Source organism: Capricornis sumatraensis, chromosome 2 (assembly GCF_032405125.1).
Source record: "Capricornis sumatraensis isolate serow.1 chromosome 2, serow.2, whole genome shotgun sequence".
NCBI classification, from domain to species: Eukaryota; Metazoa; Chordata; class Mammalia; order Artiodactyla; family Bovidae; genus Capricornis; species Capricornis sumatraensis.
The window spans coordinates 31,104,507-31,127,908 of NC_091070.1; the positions used below are offsets into that span (position 1 = coordinate 31,104,507).

Consider the following 23,402-nt stretch of genomic DNA (forward strand, 5'->3'; position numbering starts at 1 on the left):
AAAAAATAAAGTCTCTCACTGTCTCCACTGTTTCACCATCTATTTCCCATGAAGTGGTGGGACTGGATGCCATGATCTTAGTTTTCTGAATGTTGAGTCTTAAGCCAACTTTTTCACTCTCCTCTTTCACTTTCATCAAGAGGCTCTTTAGTTCTTCTTCACTTTCTTCCATGAGGGTGGTGGCATCTGCGTATCTGAGGTTATTGACATTTCTCACTGCAATCTTGAGTCCCGCTTGTGCTTCATCCAGCCCAGTGTTTCTCATGATGTACTCTGCATATAAGTTAAACAAGCAGGGTGACAATATACAGCCTTGACGCACTCCTTTCCCAATCTGGAACCAGCCCCTTGTTCCATATTTGGTTCTGTCAGGCCAGTGTATGCTCCTCGGTTCTTTGTCTCATCACAGTGATTTGGAGCAAGGGACATTAAAGCCCTCGGTCCATCACAGCTCTCAGGTTTTGAACAAACCATGTCATAGCTCTTAGACAAATCAGTGTTACAGCTCTATTTTATTTAGAAGATAGCAGGAGAATCAGTTCTCGAAGAGAAGAGAGTGGAGGAGCATGCCAGCAGGCGCAGGGGTGGAGGTTGGGGCCGTGGTGGAGAGAGACAGAGAGAGAGAGAGAAAGCATGTGGGCTCCTCCTTTTATGTTTTTTTCCTCCCCTGGACCTGCCCTATGCAAATTGGGCTTAGCCAGGAGGGCTGTTTGTTCTTCCTGAGGTCTTCACTCCAGCCTCCGACCTTCCTTTGACCTTCCTTTGTTCTGTTTTCCCGGGCTTTTCCCTTCCTTGTCTTTTAGCCACCGCCATTTTGGACTCCTTTTCTCTATTCGAACTACCTAACAGTTCTAACTGTTGCTTCTTGACCTGCATACAGATTTCTCAGGAGGCAGGTCAGGTGGCCTGGTATTCTCATCTCTTTAAGAATTTTCCACGGTTTATTGTGATCCACACAGTCAAAGGCTGTGGCATAGCCAATAAAGAAGAAATAGATGTTTTTCTAGAACTCTCTTATGAGAGTTCTGTGATCCAACAGACGTTGGATCAGTATGAAAAGGCAAAAAGATAGGACACTGAATGATGAACTCCCCAGGTCCATAGGTGCCAAATGTGCTACTGGAAATCAGTGGAGAAATCACTCCAGAAAGAATGAAGAGATGGAGCCAAAGCAAAAAAACACCCAGTTGTGGATGTGACTGGTGATAGAAGTAAAGCCTGATGCTGTAAAGAGCAATATTGCATAAGAACCTGAAATGTTAGGTCCGTGAATACAAAATAAAGGCACAACCTAGAAGCTGTGAGTTATATTTTATTTGAGGACTTTACTGGAGAATGCAGGCTGGAAAGGTGGCCTCTCAAATAGTTCTGAGGAAGTGTCCCAAAGAGGTAATAGAGGAGCCAGGATATATAGAGCTGAGAAAAACCACGTAGTCCAAATTGAAACATTATTGCTAATCACACACAAAAAACAGATATCTCATGTTAATGATTTTAGTGCTTTTCTCTATATGGGAAGATGCAAGAGTATAGGCTCATTGAAATAATTCCTTTTGGAACAGGAGGGAAATGGTAGGGCACAACTTTTGAAAGAATGACATAGCCCAAGGACACAACATAAACAGATTAGAATCAAATGGATCCCAGAGGGCAGACAAGTTAACTTTGACTAGGCCTTGATCCTCAAGCAAGCTAAATGACACACGAGAGGCGCCATGACAGTTGCAAGCCTCTATCAAAAGACCAAGGAGTGGGTGGTGGCCCAGTTCCTGGAAATCGGCACACCTTCCCCCAAATAGTTAGAATAATCCTCCCACTTATTAGCATATGAAATTACCCAGTCCATAAAAACTAACCACATCACATTTCACAGCCACACTCATCCTCTCCCATGGCCTACACTGTGTCTGGGGAGTGTGCTTCTCTATAAATCTGAATAAATCCATTTCTTGCCTCTTTGTCTCTCACTAAATTCTTTCTGTGACGAGACATCAGGAACCTGAGCTTCATTAGGTCTTGAAACCTAGTACCTTTCATTTAGGCTGGGCTCAAGTCCCAGCCATGTGGATTCGCATCCCAATCTGAGGTAAACAGTTTCACTTTGTTATGAATCTTAACTCTAGGGCCAGTATCTTGTTTCACTCCATCCTGAATTCTCTCAGGGCACACCATCCAGGCTTAGGCTGCACAGTAGCTGATACTTGACTGTGAGCAACATTCATTGTTTACTGAAATGGCAGGCCACATGTTTTTTGTGCACAGCCCCAAAGCTGGTATTTTGAGACCAGCAATTTTATGAGGCTCAGCAGAGATAACTACTGCCTCCTGAACTGTTAAGAGTTCATCCTCAGAATGGCTTCTGATCGGTTCCTCTTTGTTCTTCTTCAGGTTGCCCCAGGAAAAGCAGGTTTATCTCCATTTTAGGTGTTCCCAGCAGCAACCTTCTTTTCCTCCAAGTAGTGAGGGTCCAGCCCAGGATGACAATTGCTGTTGAGCCCCTGGTGCTTCCCTCTCCATCATGAGAATATTTATAGTTATGAACTGGCATAACTAGAATGCAGAAAATGAGACCTGGGCTTGCAACCTGCTATGTTAAATACACATATACATGTATATGTATAAAGAAAGAAAAAAAACATTTATTATATTGTATTTCTTGTGTCTTAATTAAAATTTAGTGGAATACAGTCTCTCAGTGATCAATATTTTGATGCACAAAAGAAAAATATCACTTCCTGGAAAAGGAGTGAACCTCTGGGACAGACTGCCAAGTGAACATCCTTGGTTTTGATAAAGAAAGAATTCAAGAGTGAGCCAAAATAAAGCGAAAGCAAGTTTATTTATAGACACACATATTCCACAAGCAGATTTTGGGCCTGTCTTAGAAAGTGAGAGCGGCCTCAGGATATGGAGGTTCTTATGGTTTGGGTAATTTCATATAACTGGTGAGAGAAATATTCTGTTTTGGGTAGTCAAGTCAGTCAGTTCAGTAGCTCAGTCACGTCTGACTCTTTGTGACCCCATTGACTGCAGCATGCCAGGCCTCCCTGTCCATCACCAATTCTCAAGGTTTACTCAAACTCATGTCCATCGAGTCGGTGATGCCATGCAACCATCTCATCCTCTGTTGTCCACTTCTCCTCCCACCTTCAATCTTTCCCAGCATCAGGGTCTTTTCAAATGAGTCAGCTCTTCATATCAGGTGGCCAATAAGTATTGGAGTTTCAGCTTCAGCATCAGTCCTTCCAATGAATATTCAGGACAGAGTTCTTTTAGGATGGACTGGTTGGATCTCTTTACAGTCCAAGGGACTCTCAAGAGTCTTCTCCAATACCACAGTCCAAAAGCATCAATTCTTCATTGCTCAGCTTTCTTTATACTCCAACTCTCATATCCATACATGACTACTGGAAAAACCATAGCTTTGACTAGATGGACCTTTGTTGGCAAAGTAATGCCTCTGCTTTTTAATATGCTATCTAGGTTGGTCATAACTTTCCTTCCAAGGAGTAAGCATCTTTTAATATCATGCCTGCAGTCACCATCTGAAGTGATTTTGGAGCCCAAAAAAATAAAGTCTCTCACTGTTGCCACTGTTTCCACTGTTTCACCATCTATTTGCCATGAAGTGATGGGACTGGATGCCATGATCTTAGTTTTCTGAATGTTGAGCTTTAAGCCAACTTTTTCACTCTTCTCTTTCACTTTCATCAAGAGGCTCTTTAGTTCTTCACTTTCTTCCATGAGGGTGGTGGCATCTGCATATCTGAGGTTATTGATCTTTCTCCCGGCAATCTTGATTCCAGCTTGTGCTTCATCCAGCCCAGTGTTTCTCATGATGTACTCTGCATAGAAGTTAAATAAGCAGGGTGACAATATACAGCCTTGACATACCCTTTTCCTATTTGGAACCAGTCTCTTGTTCCTTGTCTAGTTCTGACTCTTGCTTCCTGACCTGCAAATCGATTTCTCAAGAGACAGGTCAGGTGGTCTGGTATTTTCATCTCTTCAAGAATTTTCCACAGTTTGTTGTGATTCACACGGTCAAAGGCTTTGGCATAGTCAATAAAGCAGAAATAGATGTTTTTCTGGAACTCTTTTGCTTTTTTGATGATCCAGCAGATGTTGTCAATTTGATCTCTGTTTCCTCTGCCTTTTCTAAATCCACCTTGAACATCTGGAAATTCAGAGTTTACATACTGTTGAAACCTGCCTTGGAGAATTTTCAGCATTACTTTACTAGCGTGTGAGATGAGTGCAATTGTATGCTACTTTGAGAATTCTTCGGTGTTGCCTTTCTTTGGGATTGGAATGAAAACTAACCTTTTCCATTCCTGTGGCCATTGCTGAGTTTTCCAAATTTGCTGGCATATTGAGTGCAGCACTTTCACAGCATCATCTTTTAGAATTTGAAGTAATTCAACTGAAATTCCATCACCTCCACTAGTTTTGTTCATAGTGATGCTTCCTGAGACCCACTTGACTTTGCATTCCAGAGTGTCTGGCTCTAGGTGAGTGATCATACCATCGTGATTATCTGGGTCATGAAGATCTTTTTTGTATAGTTCTTCTGTGTATTCTTGCCACCTCTTTTTAATATCTTCTGCTTCTGTTAGGTCCATACCCTTTCTGTCCTTTATTGAGCCCATCTTTGCATGAAATGTTCCCATGGTATCTCTAATTTTCTTGAAAAGATCTCTAGTCTTTCCCAGTCTATTGTTTTCCTCTATTCTTTGCATTGATCCTTGAGGAAGTCTTTCTTACCTCTCCTTTCTGTTCTTTGGAACTCTGCATTCAAATGGGTGTATCCGTCCTTTTCTCCTTTGCCTTTCACTTCTCTTCATTTCTCAGCCTCCTCAGACAGCCATTTTGCCTTTTGCATTTCTTTTTCTTGGGGATGGTCTTGATCATTGCCTCCTGTACAATGTCATCAACCTCCATCCACTGTTCTGGTACTCTGTTTATCAGATCTAATCCCTTGAATCTATTTGTTACCTCCACTGTATAATTGTAAGTGATTTGATTTAGGTCATACCTGAAAATGGTCTAGTGGTTTTCCCTACTTTCTTCAATTTAAGTCTGAACTTGGCAATAAGGAGTTCATGATCTGAGCCATGGTCAGCTCCCCATCTTGTTTTTGCTGACTGTATAGAGTGTCTCCATCTTTGGCTGCAAATAATATAATCAACCTGATTTCAGTATTGACCATCTGGTGATGTCCATGTGTAGAGTTTTCTCTTGCATTGTTGAAAGAAGGTGTTTGCTATGACCAGTGCATTCTCTTGACAAAACTCTTTTAGCCTTTGACCTGATTCATTCTGTACTCCAAGGCCAAGTTTGCCTTGTTACTCCAGGTATTTCTTGACTTCCTACTTTTGCATTCCAGTCCCCTATAATGAAAAGGACATCTTTTTGGGGTGTTAGTTCTAGAAGGTCATGTAGGTCTTCATAGAACCATTCAGCTTCAGCTTCTTCAGCATTACTGGTCAGGGCATAGACTTGGATTACTGTGATATTGATTGGTTTGCCTTGGAAATGAACAGAAATCATTCTGTCGTTTTTGAGATTGCATCCAAGTACTGCATTTCAGACTCTAGTTGAATATGATGGCTACTCCATTTCTTCTAAGGGATTCTTGCCTACAATAGTAGATATAATGGTCATCTTAGTGAAATTCACCCATTCCAGTGCATTTTAGTTTGCTGATTCCTAAAATGTCAATGTTCACTCTTGCCATCTCCTGTTCAACCACTTCCAATTTGCCTTGATTCATGGAGCTAACATTACAGGTTCCTATGCAATATTGCTCTTTACAGCATCGGACTTTACTTCTATCACCAGTCCCATCCACAGCTGGGTGGTGTTGTTGCTTTGGCTCTGTCTCTTCATTATTTCTGGGCTTATTTCTCCACTGTTCTCCAGTAGCACATTGGGCACCTACCAACCTGGGTAGTTCATCTTTCAGTGTCCTATCTTTTTGCCTTTTCATACTGTTCATGGGGTTCTCAAGGCAAGAATACTGAAGTGGTTTGCCATTCCCTTCTCCAGTGAACCACGTTTTGTCAGAACTCTTCACCATGACCCGTCTGTCTTGGGTGGCCCTACACGGCATGGCTCCTAGTTTCATTGAGTTAGACAAGTCTGTGGTCCATGTGATCAGATTGGTTAGATTTCTGTGATTGTGGTTTTCAGTCTGTCTGCCCTCTGAGGGAGAAGGATAAGAGGCTTATGGAAGCTTCCTGATGGGAGAGACTGACTGAGGGGGAAACTAATTCTTGTTCTCATGGGCGGGGCCATGCTCAGTAAATCTTTAATCCAATTTTCTGTTGATGGGTGGAGCTGTGTTCCCTCCCTGTTATTTACCTGGGTCCAAACTATTGTGCCATTAGTGAAGATAATGGCCTTCAAAAGGTCCCATGCACACACTGGTACACTCAGTGCCCCCAACCCTGCAGCAGGCAACCGCCAACCCACGCCTCCGCGGGAGACTGCTGGACACTCCTGGGCAAGTCTCAGTCAGTCTCTTGTGGGGTCTCTGCTCCTTTCTCCTGGGTAGTGGTGCACACAAGGTTCTGTTTGTGCCCTCCAAGAGTCTATTTCCTCAGTCTTATGGAAGTTCTGGCAGCTCTATGGTGGGGTTAATAAGCGACCTCTTTCAAGAAGGCTTATGCCATACTCAAGTCTGCTGCACCCAGAGCCCCTGCCTCTGCAGCATTCCACTGCTGACCCATACCTCCATAGGAGACACTCAAACACAGTTCTGTCTCAGTCTCCATGGGGTCTCTGGATCCTGGTGCACACAAGGTTTGTTTGAGCCCTCTGAGCGTCTCTGGTGGGTATGTGGTTTGATTCTAAATGTGATTTCGCCCCTCCTACTGTCTTGCTGGGGCTTCTCCTATGCCCTTGGATGTGGGATATCTCCTCAAAGTCACTCCAGAGCTGCACAGCTGTTTGGGGTAAGGGGTGGGGATTTTCAGAAATTTGGTCACTGCCCACTTTCTGGCTTTTTATGGTCAGCTTTCAAATTCTCATGGCACTTGTGGGTGTGTCATTTAGCATATGCTAATATATTACAATGAGCATATAAAGAGGCTCGAGGTCAACTGAAAGTCAAATTTTCTGCCATCCTGGGCCTATCTACGGTTTAACCAGTTTTCGTAGTATCCTGTTTTTCTCCATGGCTTTGTCCCCTGCCCTCTTCGTTCTTGTCTCAATTTGGTTCTTGTGATTGTTTCCATGATGCGTGCAAAGTTGCTTCAGTTGTGTCTGACTCTTTGTGACCCTATGGACCATAGCCTGCCAGGCTCCTCTGTCCATGGGATACTCTAGTTATGAGTACTGGAGTGGGTTGCCATGCCCTCCTCCAGGGGATCTTCCTAACTCACAACTTTACACCTCCTGCATTAGCAGGCAAGTTCTTTACCACTAGCACCACCTTTTTTCATGATAAGACTATTCACAAGTTCCAGTTAGGTCTGAGAGTTTTTATCCTTTAAAGCACCTATGTCTTCATAAACAGTTTTACACTAAAACCATGGATTTTTTAAAAAAGTGTAAATAGCTCAGCCTTAGTCATCCTCAGAACAGGTGCTTTGTGAAGTCATTGACAAGGGGTCCTTTGGGCAGTCTGCAACCACCAACCAGAATTTGTAAAAGTCGAGTCCCATGGACCTTTTCAGGGGATGAAACCATTGTTACTCTGCCCTGCAGTTCTGGAGTCAACTGAAATCCGTGGCTCCTGTCACTGGGCTAGACCTTGCTTGGATTTATTGTTATTTCAGTGAAATGGTATCAGAATAATAAGAACCAAAATGGGTTTTTCCTCTTTTCTTTCTCTACCCGCAACAATGCTGAGAGGACTTAATTTCACCCACTGTTTCCAGCCCTCTGCTTGACTTTCTCTCTGAGTAGTCCAGAACTCCCACACTGGAGGGGCTCACTGAAGTTACAGGGGTAAAAAGCGGGATGTGTGTGCATGGGCACAGCTTGAGGGATGATGCGCAGGGCAGTGTAGGTGGGGAGTGGGGAGAGCCTAGTCGCTTTTTTTTTTTTACTTCTGCTGGGGCTGAAACAATGGTCAATGGTGGCCTGAGTATTACCGACATTTGCCCACCAGAAGGAAGACTCCACCAGGCAGGGATTTTGTCTGTCTTTTTGTTGCTGGATTCTAGCACCGTGATGGGTGCCTGGCATACCTTGCGTGTATAATATTACTGTATTGAGAGATTGAGTTTCTAACTTCATTTTAAGCCCTGAGAGAAGTTTCCACCCTTTCCCATCCCTTCCTATTCTTTAATATAAAGAATATAATATATATTATAATATATATAATAAATATTATATAAAATATAATATATATTTTACATAAAATTTTTAAAAGGAAGCCCAGAGGGACTTCAGATTGAGAATTTGAGAATATGATAGGTTCTCCTTCCTTTTGTGGATAGTGTTTCTCAGTCAAAAGCACTAATTCAGTGAATAAGTGTGGCTTTACAAAAACAGCTAGTGGCTGGATTTGGCCCACAGGTAGTAGTTTGCCTACCCTTGGTCTAGTGCCCTGGGAGAAAAGGAAAAGCCTTAGAGTACTCAGATGCAAATAGCAAAAGCCTTGACTCAAACTTGCTTAAATAGTAAGGGCATTTATCATCTTACACAGTAGGAATTCCCAAGGTAGGGCAGACTCCAGGACCAGCTAATTCAGTGGCTCATCCCTCTTCCATCTTTCATTTTAAGGCTGGTTTCCCTCATCATCACAAGATGCCTGCCAGGGACAACTGGACTGTATGCTTCCATATTCACATAGAAGAAGAAAACCTTTCCCAACCAGGGGCATAAGTCTTCTTGCCAGGTTAAGATAGTGCCCACCTCAGAATACTAATGGATCCTAAGGGAATGCATGTACTAGTGGGCTAGACCAGCTAGGGTGGATATTAAGGAGTCAACCATTGATGCTCACTAAATGCACACCATATGCCATGGTGTTAAGCTTGTTAATTCCCTTTATTTCAAATGAGAAAGGAAAACCTGTTTATAGCTGTCAGAGTCTTCAAACACACAGTCTCCTCTAACACAAAACAGAATTGTTTTTGTTAATATTATTTCTATAATTACAAGACTTTGGGAGAAGTTTTAAGCCAAAGAATGAGGACAGAATATCAATTTTCAATAAAATTTATTATCACCAATTTCATTTAAATGCACCTGTGCCCTAGTGCAGAGATAATTGATAATGATTACATTCATTCAGAGTAGCCACTTTGAGTGAATTGGCTGATGACTGATGGAAAACCACACCACTATATATTTTCATTAATTCTTTAATATAAAGTTAAATATGCTTTCTCAGGCCTTACTGCTCACTTGCCTTGCTCTTGATAATTCACCTTGCCAACAAATCCATGATGTGTTTGATTGTGATAAGAAGGTGACTCATTTAAGTAGGATCTGACAGGTAATCACAATATGTTTGATCTTAGTAAAATTGTTATTTATCCTGTTAATGAAAATAGTCAATAAACAATCTATAATAAGAACAGAAAAGAGTTTTATTTGAGTCAAACTAAGAACTAGTTCAGAAGCCATCTTCCCAGATTACTCCAAGGAGCTGTTCTGGAAAAGCAGGGTTTTCAGCACAGTTTTATATCTTGTCAGAACAAAGACTACTGAACAAGTCAGAGTTACATTTCTTCAACGTTCTGAAAATGAAAAAGAAAAAAAAAGTACAGACCAGCACCTGGGAAGGGAGTCTTATCATCAAAGGAGTAACAACATACTTAGCATCCCAGGAAGAGGGACATTTAATCTTTATTTTTAACACGAATTTTCTTTACTTATTAATGTTTCCTTTTCTTAAATAGTTACAGCTGATGTAGAATGCAGGTATGATAGACCACGAAAAGGCTATTTTAGTTAGCATAAAATTCAGGTTAGCTGATGTATAAGCCAGAGTGACTTCCTTATATCTCAATATGTGAAAATTTATCAGTTCCCAACAGGTTGGTGACCCCCTTCTATGGGTCCTTTGCCCAGTGTCGCAAATGCCAGTCAAACGAAACAGGGTTCGGTATAGCAAATCAGGAACTCAATTCATTGATTAAGGAACAGAGAAGAGAGAGCTTCTGCTCTAAATACACCATCTTCCTGAAGGAAGGAGAGTAAACGAATTCTCTGGAGTAGGAGGCAGCAGTCATCAGGGCTCTAGGAAAGGGGCGGAGATTTATAGAACCAGGGCAGCTGGAGCATGCGCGGTCTTTCATGCTTCCTTGAACAGGGCGTGAGTTGCGCCTGCTGCTGCTGCTGCTGCTGCTGCTGCTGCTGCTGCTGCTGCTGCTGCTGCTAAATCGCTTCAGTCATGTCCGACTCTGCGACCCCATAGACGGTAGCCCACCAGGCTCCCCCGTCCCTGGGATTCACCAAGCAAGAACACTGGAGTGGTTTGCCTAGTAGAGTACAAATACCCTGTTTGAGCAGAGATCTTAACATGGTAAAGAAGCAAAGTGAACTTTCCAACACCTCAGGTCTTATGTGCACAGGAAGGGCATTCCTGTGGTCAAGTCACACAGCCAGTTCAGGGCATTTGACCACCTAATATCTCTTAAGGCATAGCCACAAAGCATTTCTGCCAAATACCGGGTGCTTTTGAAACAGAGATAAATCAAAGTAAGGATCCATTAGTTCTCGGAGCTGGTATGGGTGACACAATGGTAAGTTGTTCAAGGCTATGAGCTGCCCTACCTTCAATAATTTTGGTTTTGGTCTGTTTTATTCCTCATTAAATAATGTGAATTTAAATTTCTGAACAATTCTTAATTCCTTCCTTTGACTCTCCTCAGTTCAGTTCAGTTCAGTCGTTCAGTCGTGTCCAACTCTTTGCGACCCCATGAATCACAGCACGCCAGGCCTCCCTGTCCATCACCAACTCCCAGAGTTCACTCAGACTCACGTCCATCGAGTCCGTGATGCCACCCAGCCATCTCATCCTCGGTTGTCCCCTTCTCCTCCTGCCCCCAATCCCTCCCACCATCAGAGTCTTTTCCAGTGAGTCAACTCTTGGCCAAAGTACTGGAGTTTCAGCTTTAGCATCATTCCTTCCAAAGAAATCCCAGGGCTGATCTTTTCAGAATGGACTTGTTGGATCTCCTTGCAATTCAGGGGACTCTCTAGAGTCTTCTCCAACACCACAGTTCAAAAGCATCAATTCTTCTGTGCTTAGCCTTCTTCACAGTCCAACTCTCACATCCATACATGACTGCTGGAAAAACCATAGCCTTGACTAGAGGGACCTTAGTTGGCAAAGTAATGTCTCTGCTTTTGAATATGCTATCTAGGTTGATCATAACTTTTCTTCCAAGGAGTAAGCGTCTTTTAATTTCATGGCTGCAGTCACCATCTGCAGTGATTTTGGAGCCCCAAAAAATAAAGTCTGACACTGTTTCCACTGTTTCCCCATCTATTTCCCATGAAGTGATGGGACAAAATGCCATGATCTTCGTTTTCTGAGTGTTGAGCTTTAAGCCAACTTTTGCACTCTCCTCTTTCACTTTCATCAAGAGGCTTTTTAGTTCCTCTTCACTTTCTGCCATAAGGGTGGTGTCATCTGAATATCTGAGGTGATTGAGATTTCTCCTGGCAATCTTGATTCCAGCTTGTGTTTCTTCCAGTCCAGCATTTCTCATGATGTACTCTGCATAGAAGTTAAATAAGCAGGGTGACAATATATAGCCTTGAAGTACTCCTTTTCCTATTTGGAACCAGTCTGTTGTTCCATGTTCAGTTCTAACTGTTGCTTCCTGACCTGCATACAGATTTCTCAAGAGGCTCCTAATATGCTATAAATCTTTTTTTTTATTTTATATATTATTGTATTTTACCAGTAATTTTTTTTGTTTTACTAGTAAATTTTAGAACAAAAGCTACTTTTATAATTTGCTTTTAATGATCATTGTTTTATTGTGACTCTAAATTTACTAGTTCAACATTTCGTAATTACAGTTCAGTCTTTGTGACTTATTATTTTTCCTTTGATGCCTCAAAATAAGCCCAAACCTGCTTGTTTTAATTTGATAAAATACTTGGGTTAAATGTGGTATACGTAAATATGAATTAGGTTGGCAAAAATTTTTTAAAGGATTTCCTAAGCTTTGTTGTCATCTTAAGCTTTAGGTTTGGTTTATTATGTTTATTAATACAGATTGAAGAATGTAAAAAACTCTGTGAACTTAAGAGAGAAGAAACTTATGCAAAGAAGAAAGAATTGGATAAATTAAGGCTTACAATGACAAAAATGAGAGAAACTGTTACTACGAGCACAGTGGTAAGAAAAAATAAAAACTAGTTTTTCATGTCTGACCCCAGGCTTCTCAATATACACTGCCTTAAACATAGCAGGAGGTTTTTTAAAAAAGGAGTTGATTTTAATTCATCTTCATGCCATTCTGGGGAGAATGTTTTGAGCATGTTAACGTTTTCTGACATATTATTTAAAGTGTCATAGTGCAGTTATGTTTTCTTCAGGAATATGACGAAAAGAAGTAAGTTTGGAATGCCTTAGGTATAAATTGCATTTAATGGACTGCCCAACCAAGAAATTGAACCCAGGCCTCCCTCAGTGCAGGCAGATGCTTTACTGCCTGAGCTACACATGAAGTCCCTTTAATGGGCCAAAGTACTATAAAACTGGTTTTAAAAAACACATATAGAACTGACCAAATGCATACAGAACCTTATGTAATGTTTCTGTGAGATTGCTTTATTCTGTATAACAAAGTGAATAACCATGGACAGGTTCCTTATTTCTGAATATGTGATAATCAAACAGAATTTGGGCTCTCCATTTATACTGGGTATAAGAACATTAATATGCACTTTTACTTTTAAAAATTGATAACATTGATTGAAAAAGCCAGTACTGTGATAGTCAGTACTTTAAAATGAGGGTTATCCTCATTTTAAAGATGAGAAAACTGAGCTTATGGAGGTGACTATAGTTGAAGAGGTCAATGCTAATACTATTTCTATGTTAATTAAAATAGAAACACCTGTAATCTATCATAATTAGTTGAATTAATGAGTCTTTAGTGATTTCTTCTATCTGTTTTGAATTGTTATTTAGTCACTAAGTCATGTCTGATTCTTTGTGACCTCATGGACTGTGACCCACCTGGTTCCTCTGTCCATGGGACTTTCCAGGCAAGAATACTGGAGTGGATTGCCATTTACTGCTCTAGGGGATCTTTCCCATCCAGGGATCGAACCCACATCTCCTGCATTGGCAGGTGGATCCTTACTGCTGTGCCACCAGGGAAGTCCTCCATCTGTATTGAGAATTACATGTAAAACTATATGGGGCAATAGTAATACTAATATATATGTAACATTTCTTAATAGAATGTTCAGTTAATTCCATTTATAGGGTAGTTCTGACCATTATGGGCTTTCCTGGTGGCTCAATGGTGAAGAATCCACCTGCCAATGCAGGAGACATGCGTTTGATCCCTGGGTTGAGAAGATCCCCTGAAGGAGGAAATGGCGACCCATTCCCAATATTCTTGCTTGGAGAATACCTTGGACAGAGGAGCCTGGTGGGCTTCAGTCCATGGGGTCACGAAGAGTCGGACACAACTGAGTACCCACACTTTTTTCCTTGACCATTATAGTTACAATTCATCTATTATGACATCCAATTACAAAACACTAGTAAAACAAAAAAATTTCTCTGCATACAAGATCATTATCTGTTTTTTTCAAATATCACTGCAGTACGGAAGCATAAATCTAGCTAGGTTCAAAGAAGAAGATGGGTTGGATAAAACAGATTTTATCTGCATGCCTAAGCATAAATTTAGGGCCTCATAAATTATGTCACACTTACCAGTTAGCTTGGAAAAATGAAGTATATGTTCCTTAACCTGTACTCCAGAGATCTCTAAGGCCAGATAAGACAAGGCTTGAGGTATCAGGGATACTCACCTCAAGTGTCTCTCTCTCTTTGGTTACTAAGTCATATCCAACTCTTGCGACCTCATGGACTATAGCCCACCAGACTCCTCTGTCCATTGGATCCTCCAAGCAAGAATCCTTGAGTGGGTTGCCATTTCCTTCTCCAGGGGATCTTCCCGACCCAGGGATTGAACCCGGGTCTCCTCCTCTGCAGGCAGATTCTTTACCGACTGAGCTATGAGGAAAACCCAGTGTCTCTCTACCTCCCCCAACCAACACTCCATCCCACCTTCCCGGTGGAGAATAGTGTGTAAAGCACAGTGGCAGTATCACAGAGGCTTCCCAGGTGGCTCAGTGGTAAAGAACCAGCTTGCTAATTCAGGATAGGCAGATTCGATCCCTGGGTCAGTTACATGCCCTGGAGTAGAAAACGGCAACCCCCTCCAGTATTCATGCCTGGAAAATTCCACGGACAGAGGAGCCTGGAAGGCTACAATTCATGGGGTCTTGAAAGAGTCAGACATGACTGAGCATGAGCTTCACCTACATATCAGAGAAACCTGCATCTGAATCTCAGCTTTACTAACCCAGAGTTTCCTTGTCTATAGTATGGAGGTCGTAGGACTGCCTACTTCAAAGGACTTTTGTGGAGAAGGAATGAGGTCATGCCTGTAAGGCTTTTAGCTGAGTGCTTTGTATTTGGTAAAGTTTGTTGTGGTTGATGTTGTTATTTCCTGAGATTAGAAAACAACATTTTGGCCATGAACTTGAGACTACTCGGAGTTTCAGGTTCCCCTTCATGTGGCGCTTTTGGTTTAGAAAACTTTGCAACCAGATCAAGCTAATGTGATTCTGGCAGAAAAGAACAGTGTATGATTGATTCTCAAGGTGCCCTACAGTCTAGGGCGGGGAGGTTAGAGGGCTAGAGGCAACGAATATCAGGCTGGACGGGCCTTGAGCATATATAGTCACTAATCTTGATGATCAGTCAGAGTCCCTTGGACAGTCTACTGACTTTTGATGAGGGTTCTAGGATTTCAAATTCCTGTTAACCCTGGAACTATGGTCCACAAGTTCAGTCATATGAGTGCTTTAGAGAAAAAATGTTTGGGGAGCTTTCACTCACCTGTCTCACCTGACATGACTGAGAGTGCCTCTATACCCCTGACATATGTTCTCTGACCCCACATTGGTGTGCAGGATTGGGGGAAGTTAAATAATCTGCCCAGGGTAACTCTATGCAGAGAGCAAAGGAATCTGTTTGATTAGCTTTCCTCTCAGCTCCACTTTCCCTCACAAGTGGAAATGCAGATCTAAGCTCCAATAAATTTGCCTTCCCTTTTCCTTTACTAAAACTGTGTTATAAAAATATCTGTTTCACTATGAATTTTGTTCATTCATAGTTCTTTCATTTAATTATGATAACATTTTTTCATCATACCCAATTTTTCCATTTCCAAAATGCTGATTAAGTATTAAGAAAAAAATCTTCAGCATGAACATAGCTATCAAATAAGGCAAAAGACCTGATTTGTTTTGACTTTTAAAATAATCCTCATTCCAGTATTCTGGAATAACATTTTGAAAATAATTATTAAAATGTATATTTAATTTTTAAAATGGTATTCAAGATGAATTCATGTCCTTAAAGTTTTTTATATAGTTTTTACATTCCTATTGCTGTAATTCATTTCTCTTCCTCCCAAATTTTGTTTTTTTTTTTCTGATGATTTCAGGATTACTTCTGTCTCAGTTTGTTTTTTAAAGAAACAAGTAATATAATGATTGATTTTTATTTTAACTAAAGGCTGTCCCAGTATAAAAGATGAATGGATGATACATGAATATTTTTTGAATTGAACTGCTGTCATGAGTCATTTGATGATTTATTGAATTTTCAACAGGTTCTTAGTGATCACAATTTAGAAATAGCACGACTACAGGAATCAATAAGAGAGTGGGAACAAAAGATTGAAGACATGAAGAAATCTTGTAAGATCCTGGAGGATAAAATGTAAGGATAATACTTGCTTTTCACTGAAGCATTTCTAGATGTGATGTTACTTTCATTAGAAAATTTTTTCTAATATTAGATGAAAATTATATTCTCTTAGTTTATTAAAGCTTCTGTGATTTTCAGCTTTATAGAACCACATCTTCATTTTGAAATTAACCAGTTTTTCAAATGATTAGGAGAAACAGTTGAGGATGATGTGTTTAATTTAGGAAGAGGGATGGATTTGGGGGTATTTCAGTTCCTTACTCCCTTTAAACAAATATGCCCCGGGAGGAAGGCATTGCTGTAATGCTACAAACTCACCTAACCATGCTGTTACAATTGTTGTTCATAGTCAAAGAGGACTTGCAGAACTTGAGAAAATACAGGGAAGCCTCAAGGCAAAAACTTTTACCCAAGGAACGGAAACCAGAAACATAAGAAAATATTCCTTCCATTTCAAAGGTCACAGTCTTTGCTTCCTTTTATGATTCTCTTTATCTACATGCTGTGTTGTCTTCTCGGTGAGCCCGCGGCTAAGCATGGCTATTCTAAACACTCTGAGTTGACCTGGCACAGGTTCATCTACTTTAGAGACTGCCTAACAGATTCTCCCAGGAGAATTCCCAGATTTCCCAACAAATACTGTTTAGCTCAGCTCTGGACAGGAAGGTGGGGTCTTTCAATATAAATATGGCTTCTGGGCTTACCCCTAGGGTTTGCCAACAGTTTAAAAGACAAATTGTGGTCCGAACAGTTTCCAAAAAAGACATGTAATTTCACATATAGAATCCTATTATAATATGACTCTTTTCTACATAGATTTGAATGTATTGCACTTAAAGTTACATCTCTAAAATAACAATTGCACCACAGTGCTACTCTACCATCAACTGTCCATAAAATATGCAATAATCTCTATACTCAGTACTAGATTTAAAAACAAAAAGCTCAAGTAACACAACAATTAAAAATCAGAATAAAAAAATCTTTTTCTTTGACAAAGTTAGTTTGAGTTGATATCTATTTCTTAAATACCAGGCAGAGAATCATTATGGAATTTACAGATTAACTCTTGAAATTGTTTCTAGTGGTTATCATTAAAAGCCTTGCTGTTACACTGATGAAAAATTTTAAATGTATAAGCAGTCTTCATGTTAGCTGATACTGATAAGTCGCTTCAGTCATGTCCGACTCTGTGCAACCCCATAGATGGCAGCCCACCAGGCTCTTCCATCCCTGGGATTCTCCAGGCAAGAATACTGAAGTGGGTTGCCATTTCCTCCTCCAATGCATGCATGCATGCTAAGTCGCTTCAGTCGTGTCTGACTCCATGTGACCCTATGGACAGCAGCCCACCAGGCTCCTCTGTCCACAGGATTCTCTGGGCAAGAATACTGGAGTGGGTTGCCATTTCCTTCTCCATGTTAGCTAACTAGTTTTAAAAGCGTGTTCCAGAAGGAAATGGGGAGCTTCTCTGGTTGGCTCAATGGTAAAGAATCCACCTGCCAGTGCAAGAGACACAGGTTCGATCTCTGGTCTGGGAAGATCCCACAGGCCGTGGAGTAGCTAAGCCCATGCACCACAGCTGTTGAGCCTGTGCTCTAGAGCTGGGGATCTGTAACTACTGAGCTCAGATGCTGCAGTTACTGAAGTATGTGTGTCCGGGAGCCCATGTTCTGAAGCAGAAGCCACCACGGTGAGAAGCCTGCGTATCACAGCCAGAGGGACCCCTGCTCACTGTAACTGGATAAAAGCCCATGCAGCAAAGACCCAGCTTGGTCAAAAATAAATAAATAAAATAAATAAAATTTTTTTAAAAAAGAAGGAAATGGGGATTCATTGATCTTTCATTTTGAATGGCTCACCTTTTTTTTTTTAATTCCAGTTTTTTAAGAGTTTTCATGTAGAATCTCACTGAGAAAAAGTGCTTTTGACTAATTTGGTGATCGCGGATATTTACCTCCCCCCTTTTTATTAATAAAACTTTACTTTTTCCTCTTTATTACTTGGCAAATTAAAAGAAAATTCTCTGTATTTTTATGTTCTCACTTAGTTCCTTTTTTCTAACTTTGGTGGTGGAGGGAAACAGCTCAGTTCTTGTTTGGTGAATTTAGAGAATCAAAATGTTATTTTTATAATATCTATAAGATTCTTTAAATTAAACAAGAAACTAAATAATTTGCATAGGTTATCTTCTTAATGATCTATAAGTCTTAATTCCCCATGTCCCGCCCACCATGAATTCTTTAACTTGCAAGCTCATCATCTATTTTGAGGTCAAAGTATTGAAAGAAAACAAAAATTACTCAATTCCAAGTTTAAATTAAATATGTGGAAATTTAATTAAATTTAAATTAATTAAATTATGTGGACAGTTAAGAGTACCTAAAATTTACTACAAGTCCATGGGAGGCACTGCTAGTTTAATCTTTCTTCTTTGTTATTATTAATATCCATAATGATGTATTTGCATAATAAAAGGCAAATCGGTACCTATCTTTCTAAATTGCTATGACCTTTCTTTGTCATTGAGCTGGTTATCGGCATATGGGAACTGAGAGATTAGAAACTAAATATTGTACGTAAATGACATCCAATTTGTGACCCAAAGTACACACTTGCCATTATAGTGCAGGAGGCTGTAACAATTATAGATGCTTTTTTTCTTTAAAGTGCTGAAGTGGTTTCAAAATTGTCAAGGTTACCAATGACTTTCATCCTGCCAAATTTCAGTGATCTGGTCTAAAGTTTTTGAATTCTTAATAAAATTTGACACAGATGCTTACTTTCATCTTCTTGAAATGGTTTCTTCATTTGGCTTCCCAAACATTACCTTCTCTTATTTCACTTACCACACTGCTCCTTCTCAGGACCCTATACTTGATCCATTTCTTCTTTCTGTCTCTAAATTTTGGACTTCTCAGCCATTCACTATCCTCTATTCTGTACTCATACTCCCCATACATGTCTTCATTCAGTCTCATTCTTTCTGTACCCCCAATGACTTCCATATTTATATATTCAGCCCTGACCTCTACATGCATACAGTCTGCAGCTTATTTGACCTTAGCACTTGGAGAACTGAAGTGATAATTTCTCAGTTGTGTCTGGCTTTTTGCAATCCCATGGACTATAGCCCATCAGGATCCTCTGTCCATGGAATTCTCCAGGCAAGCATACTGGAGTGGGTTGCCATTTCTACTCCAGGGATCTTCCTGACTCAGGGATCAAACCTAGTTCTCCCACATTGAGGGCAGATTCTTTACCATCTGAGCCACCACACTTAAAGGATATCTCAAATATACAGGTCCCAAACAGAATTCTTAATTTCCCATCTCCTTGAAATAGCTCCTCCTTTAGTCTTCCATATCACTCTTTACCTAATTACTCCAGCCAAAAAACTAGAAGTCATCCACCATTCCAGTTTTCCTCACCACCTAACCCTAACCTAACTAGGTAACTAACCTCACCTAACCCTAATCCAACTCTGCTGCTGCTGCTGCTGCTAAGTCACTTCAGTCATGTTCGACTCTGTGTGACCCCATAGATGGCAGCCCACCAGGCTCTCCCGTCCCTGGGATTCTTCAGGCAAGAACACTGGAGTGGGTTGCCATTTCCTTCTCCAATGCATGAAAGTGAAAAGTCAAAGTGAAGTCGCTCAGTCGTGTCCGATTCTTCGCAACCCCATGGACTGCAGCCTACCAGGCTCCTCCGTCCCTGGGATTTTCCAGGCAAGAGTATTCGAGTGGGGTGCCATTGCCTCCTCCGAATCCAACTCTAACTCAAGCCAAATCCAAAAGCATGTCCTATTGCCTTAATCTTCAAAATATGTCCTGAGTCCAACTACTTCTCACCAGCTCCACCACTACAGCCTCAGTCTGAGCCACCATTATCTCTTCTAGACCCTTGCCATAGACTGCTACATAGTCTGTCTTCCTGTACTATTGTCTTTCTCTACCAAGTAGCCAGTCATCTTTATAAGATGTGAATCAGTTCCTGTCATTCCTTTCCTTAAAAAGTCCTCCCCTGATTTCCTTCAAAATAAAATCGGAACTTCTACCTTGTTCTCAAGACCCTATGTGATCTGGGCTGTGTCTGTCTCTTCAGCCTTTTCAAACTCCTGTCTTCATCTAATACACCAAACATGTTCCTGTCCAGGTTATTATCACCTGCTGTTCTTTCTATATGAAAAGCTCTTCCTTAAGGTCTTCACATATCTGGACTCCTTCTCATCCTTCAGGTCTTTCACAGATTATTCCAAGAGATGTTCCCTAGTCACCTGTCTACACTACCATCATCATTCTCAGGACTTCGCTATACTTTACCCTACTTTGCGGTCTTTGGATCATTTAACATTATCTGAAATATTTTTTTTTTGATAACTTGCTTCTATTCTGCCTACTTCACTAGAGTATAATTTCCATGATGGTAGAGACTTTGCCTGTGCTGTCTCTCCAGTATCTATATCATGTTCAGAGTGTAGGTATTCAAAAATTGCTTCTTAAATTAATGTATAAATAAATATTAATACATCATATCAAAAGAGTAAAATTTTTGTTTATTTTAATGAGTGGTAAATAAATATGTTGCATAGGGAGATGGACTGGAAGTTTCTGATATCATAAGTAAATGTGGTTTTTCTGGAAAACATGTCTTAATAGGAATTTATTTGGTTTCCTTTGTTCATAGGCTTTTTTTTAAGAATAACAAGGAAAAACTGGATGATTCATCACATTTTGAAAAAAATGAATTACTGATGAAGATAAAACAGGTAGGAAGATAGAAATGATGGCTTTAAGTATAATTAATTTTTAGTTAACATTTTAAGTATGTGTGAAAATGTGAAATTTTCTCAAGATAGTATTATTTTCATTAACTAATAATAATTATGATCATAATCATTCACAGTAACTGATTTAAAGATCTTATCAGAAATCTGGAAAAAAATAGTGAAAATCACCTAAGCTGAGAATAAAAAAAAGTTTTGTTTTTTTTAAAATGAAGATAGTTTAAAAGACCTCTGGGACAGCATCAGTGTGATCTAATATTCAGATTATAGGGGGTCCCAGAAAGAGGAGAGAGAAAAAGGGGCAGAGAACATAATTAAATAAATAATAGCTGAAAATTACCCTAACCTGAGAAAGAAAATAGATATCTAAGTCCAGGAAGCACAAAAATTCCCAAACAAGATGAACCCAAAGAGGACTACACCAAGACACATTGTAATGAAAATGGCAAAAAAAATAGAGATAAAGAGAGACTCTTAAAAGCTGCAAAAGAAAAACAACTGGCTGCATACAAGGGAACTCTGAGAAAACTATCAGCTGATGTTTTAGCAGAAGCTTTCTAGGCCAGAAAAAAAGTGGCATGATAAATTTAAAGTGATGAAAGGATAAAACATACACCCAGTTCTCTACCTGGCAAGGCTGTCATTCAGATTTTAATGAAAGATGGAGTTTTATAGATATGCGAAAGCTGAAAGAGTTCAGCAGTACTAAACCTACCTTACAAGATATGTTAAAGGGACCTCTCTAAATAGAAAAGACCATAGCTAGAAATATGAAAATTACAAAAGGAAAAATTTCACTGGTAAAGGCAAGCATAGAGTAAAGGTCAACCACTTATAAAGCTAGTGGGAAGGTCAAAATATAAATGCAGTAAAATCATCTATCCACAATAAAGAGTTAAGTTATACAAAAGCCAAAAAGATGGACAATATGATGTCAAACATACTAAATGTGTAGGGGTAGTAAAAATGCAGAGTTGTTAGAATGTGTTCAAACTTAAGATCATTAACTTCAGTTCAGTTCAGTTCAGTTCAGTTGCTCCGTCGTGTCTGACTCTTTGCCACCCCACAAACTGCAGCATGCCACGACTTCCTGCCCATCACCAACTCCTGGAGCCTACCCAAACTCATGTCCATTGAGTTGGTGATGCCATCCAACCATCTCATCTTCTGTCATCGCCTTCTCCTCCTGCCCCCAATCCCTCCCAGCATCAGGGTCTTTTCAAATGAGTCATTTCTTTGCATCAGGTGGCCAAAGTATTGGAGTTTCAGCTTTAGCATCAGTCCTTCCAATGAATATTCAGGAGTGATTTCCTTTAGGAAGGACTGGTTGGATCTCCTTGCAGCCCAAGGAAAGCTCAAGAGTCTTCTCCAACACCACAGTTCAAAAGCATCAATTCTTCAGCACTCAGCTTTCTTTATAGTCCAACTCTCACATCCATACATGACCACTGGAAAAACCATAGCCTTGACTAGATGGACCTTAGTCAGCAAAGTAATGTCTCTGCTTTTAAATATGCTATCTAGGTTGGTCATAACTTTCCTTCCAAGGAGTAAGCATCTTTTAATTTCATGGCTGCAGTCACCATCTGCAGTGATTTTGGAGCCCCCCAAAATAAAGTCTGACACTGTTTCCACTGTTTCCCCATCTATTTCCCTTGAAGTGATGAGACCGGATGCCATGATCTTCGTTTTCTGAATGTTGAGCTTTAAGCCAACTTTTTGACTCTCCACTTTCACTTTCATCAAGAGGCTCGTTAGTTCTTCTTCACTTTCTGCCATAAGGGTGGCGTCGTCTGCATATCTGAGGTTATTGATACTTCTCCTGGCAATCCTGATTCCAGCTTGTGCTTCATCCAGCCCAGTGTTTCTCATGATGTACCCTGCATATAAGTTAAATAAGCAGGGTGACAATATACAGCCTTGACATACTCCTTTTCCCATTTGGAACCAGTCTGTTGTTCCATGTCCTGTTCTAACTGTTGCTTACTAACCTGCATTCAGGTTTCTCAAGAGGCAGGTTCAAGTGGTCTGGTATTCCCATCTCTGTCAGAATTTTCCACATTTTATTGTGATCCACACAGTCAAAGGCTTTGGCATAGTCAATAAAGCAGAAATAGATGTTTTTCTGGAACTCTCTTGCTTTTTCGATGATCCAGCAGATGTTGGCAATTTGATCTCTGGTTCCTCTGCCTTTTCTAAAACCAGCTTGAACATCTGGAAGTTCACGGCTCACGTATTGCTGAAGCCTGGCTTGGAGAATTTTGAGCATTACTTTACTAGTGTGTGCTGCTGCTGCTGCTGCTAAGTCATTTCAGTTGTGTCTGACTCTGTGCAACCCCATAGACGGCAGCCCACCAGGCTCCCCTGTCCCTGGGATTTTCCAGGCAAGAACACTGGAGTGGGTTGCCATTTCTTTCTCCAATACTAGCATGTGAGATGAGTGCAATTGTGCGGTAGTTTGAGCATTCTTTGGCATTTCCTTCCTGTGGGATTGGAATGAAAACTGACCTTTTTCAGTCCTGTGGCCACTGCTGAGTTAACTTAATCACATGTATATAAACGTTGTTATGTGTATGAAGTGAAAGTGCTCATTGCTTTGTCATGTCTGACTCTTTATGACCCATGGACTATATATAGCCTGCCAGGCTCCTCTGTCCATGGAATTCTCCAGGCAAG

General features: G+C 40.5%; 1 protein-coding gene across 1 annotated transcript in view; it reads left to right on the forward strand.

The window, feature by feature from the left end:
• CCDC175 (coiled-coil domain containing 175) overlaps window positions 1-23,402 on the forward strand; it is a 79,826-nt gene that overhangs the window by 14,351 nt on the left and 42,073 nt on the right. Inside the window, exons 6-8 of the mRNA XM_068963689.1 lie at window positions 12,191-12,313; window positions 15,843-15,952; window positions 20,627-20,708. Of these exons, the coding sequence (XP_068819790.1) occupies window positions 12,191-12,313; window positions 15,843-15,952; window positions 20,627-20,708 (315 nt within the window). The remainder of the gene's footprint in view (window positions 1-12,190; window positions 12,314-15,842; window positions 15,953-20,626; window positions 20,709-23,402) is intronic.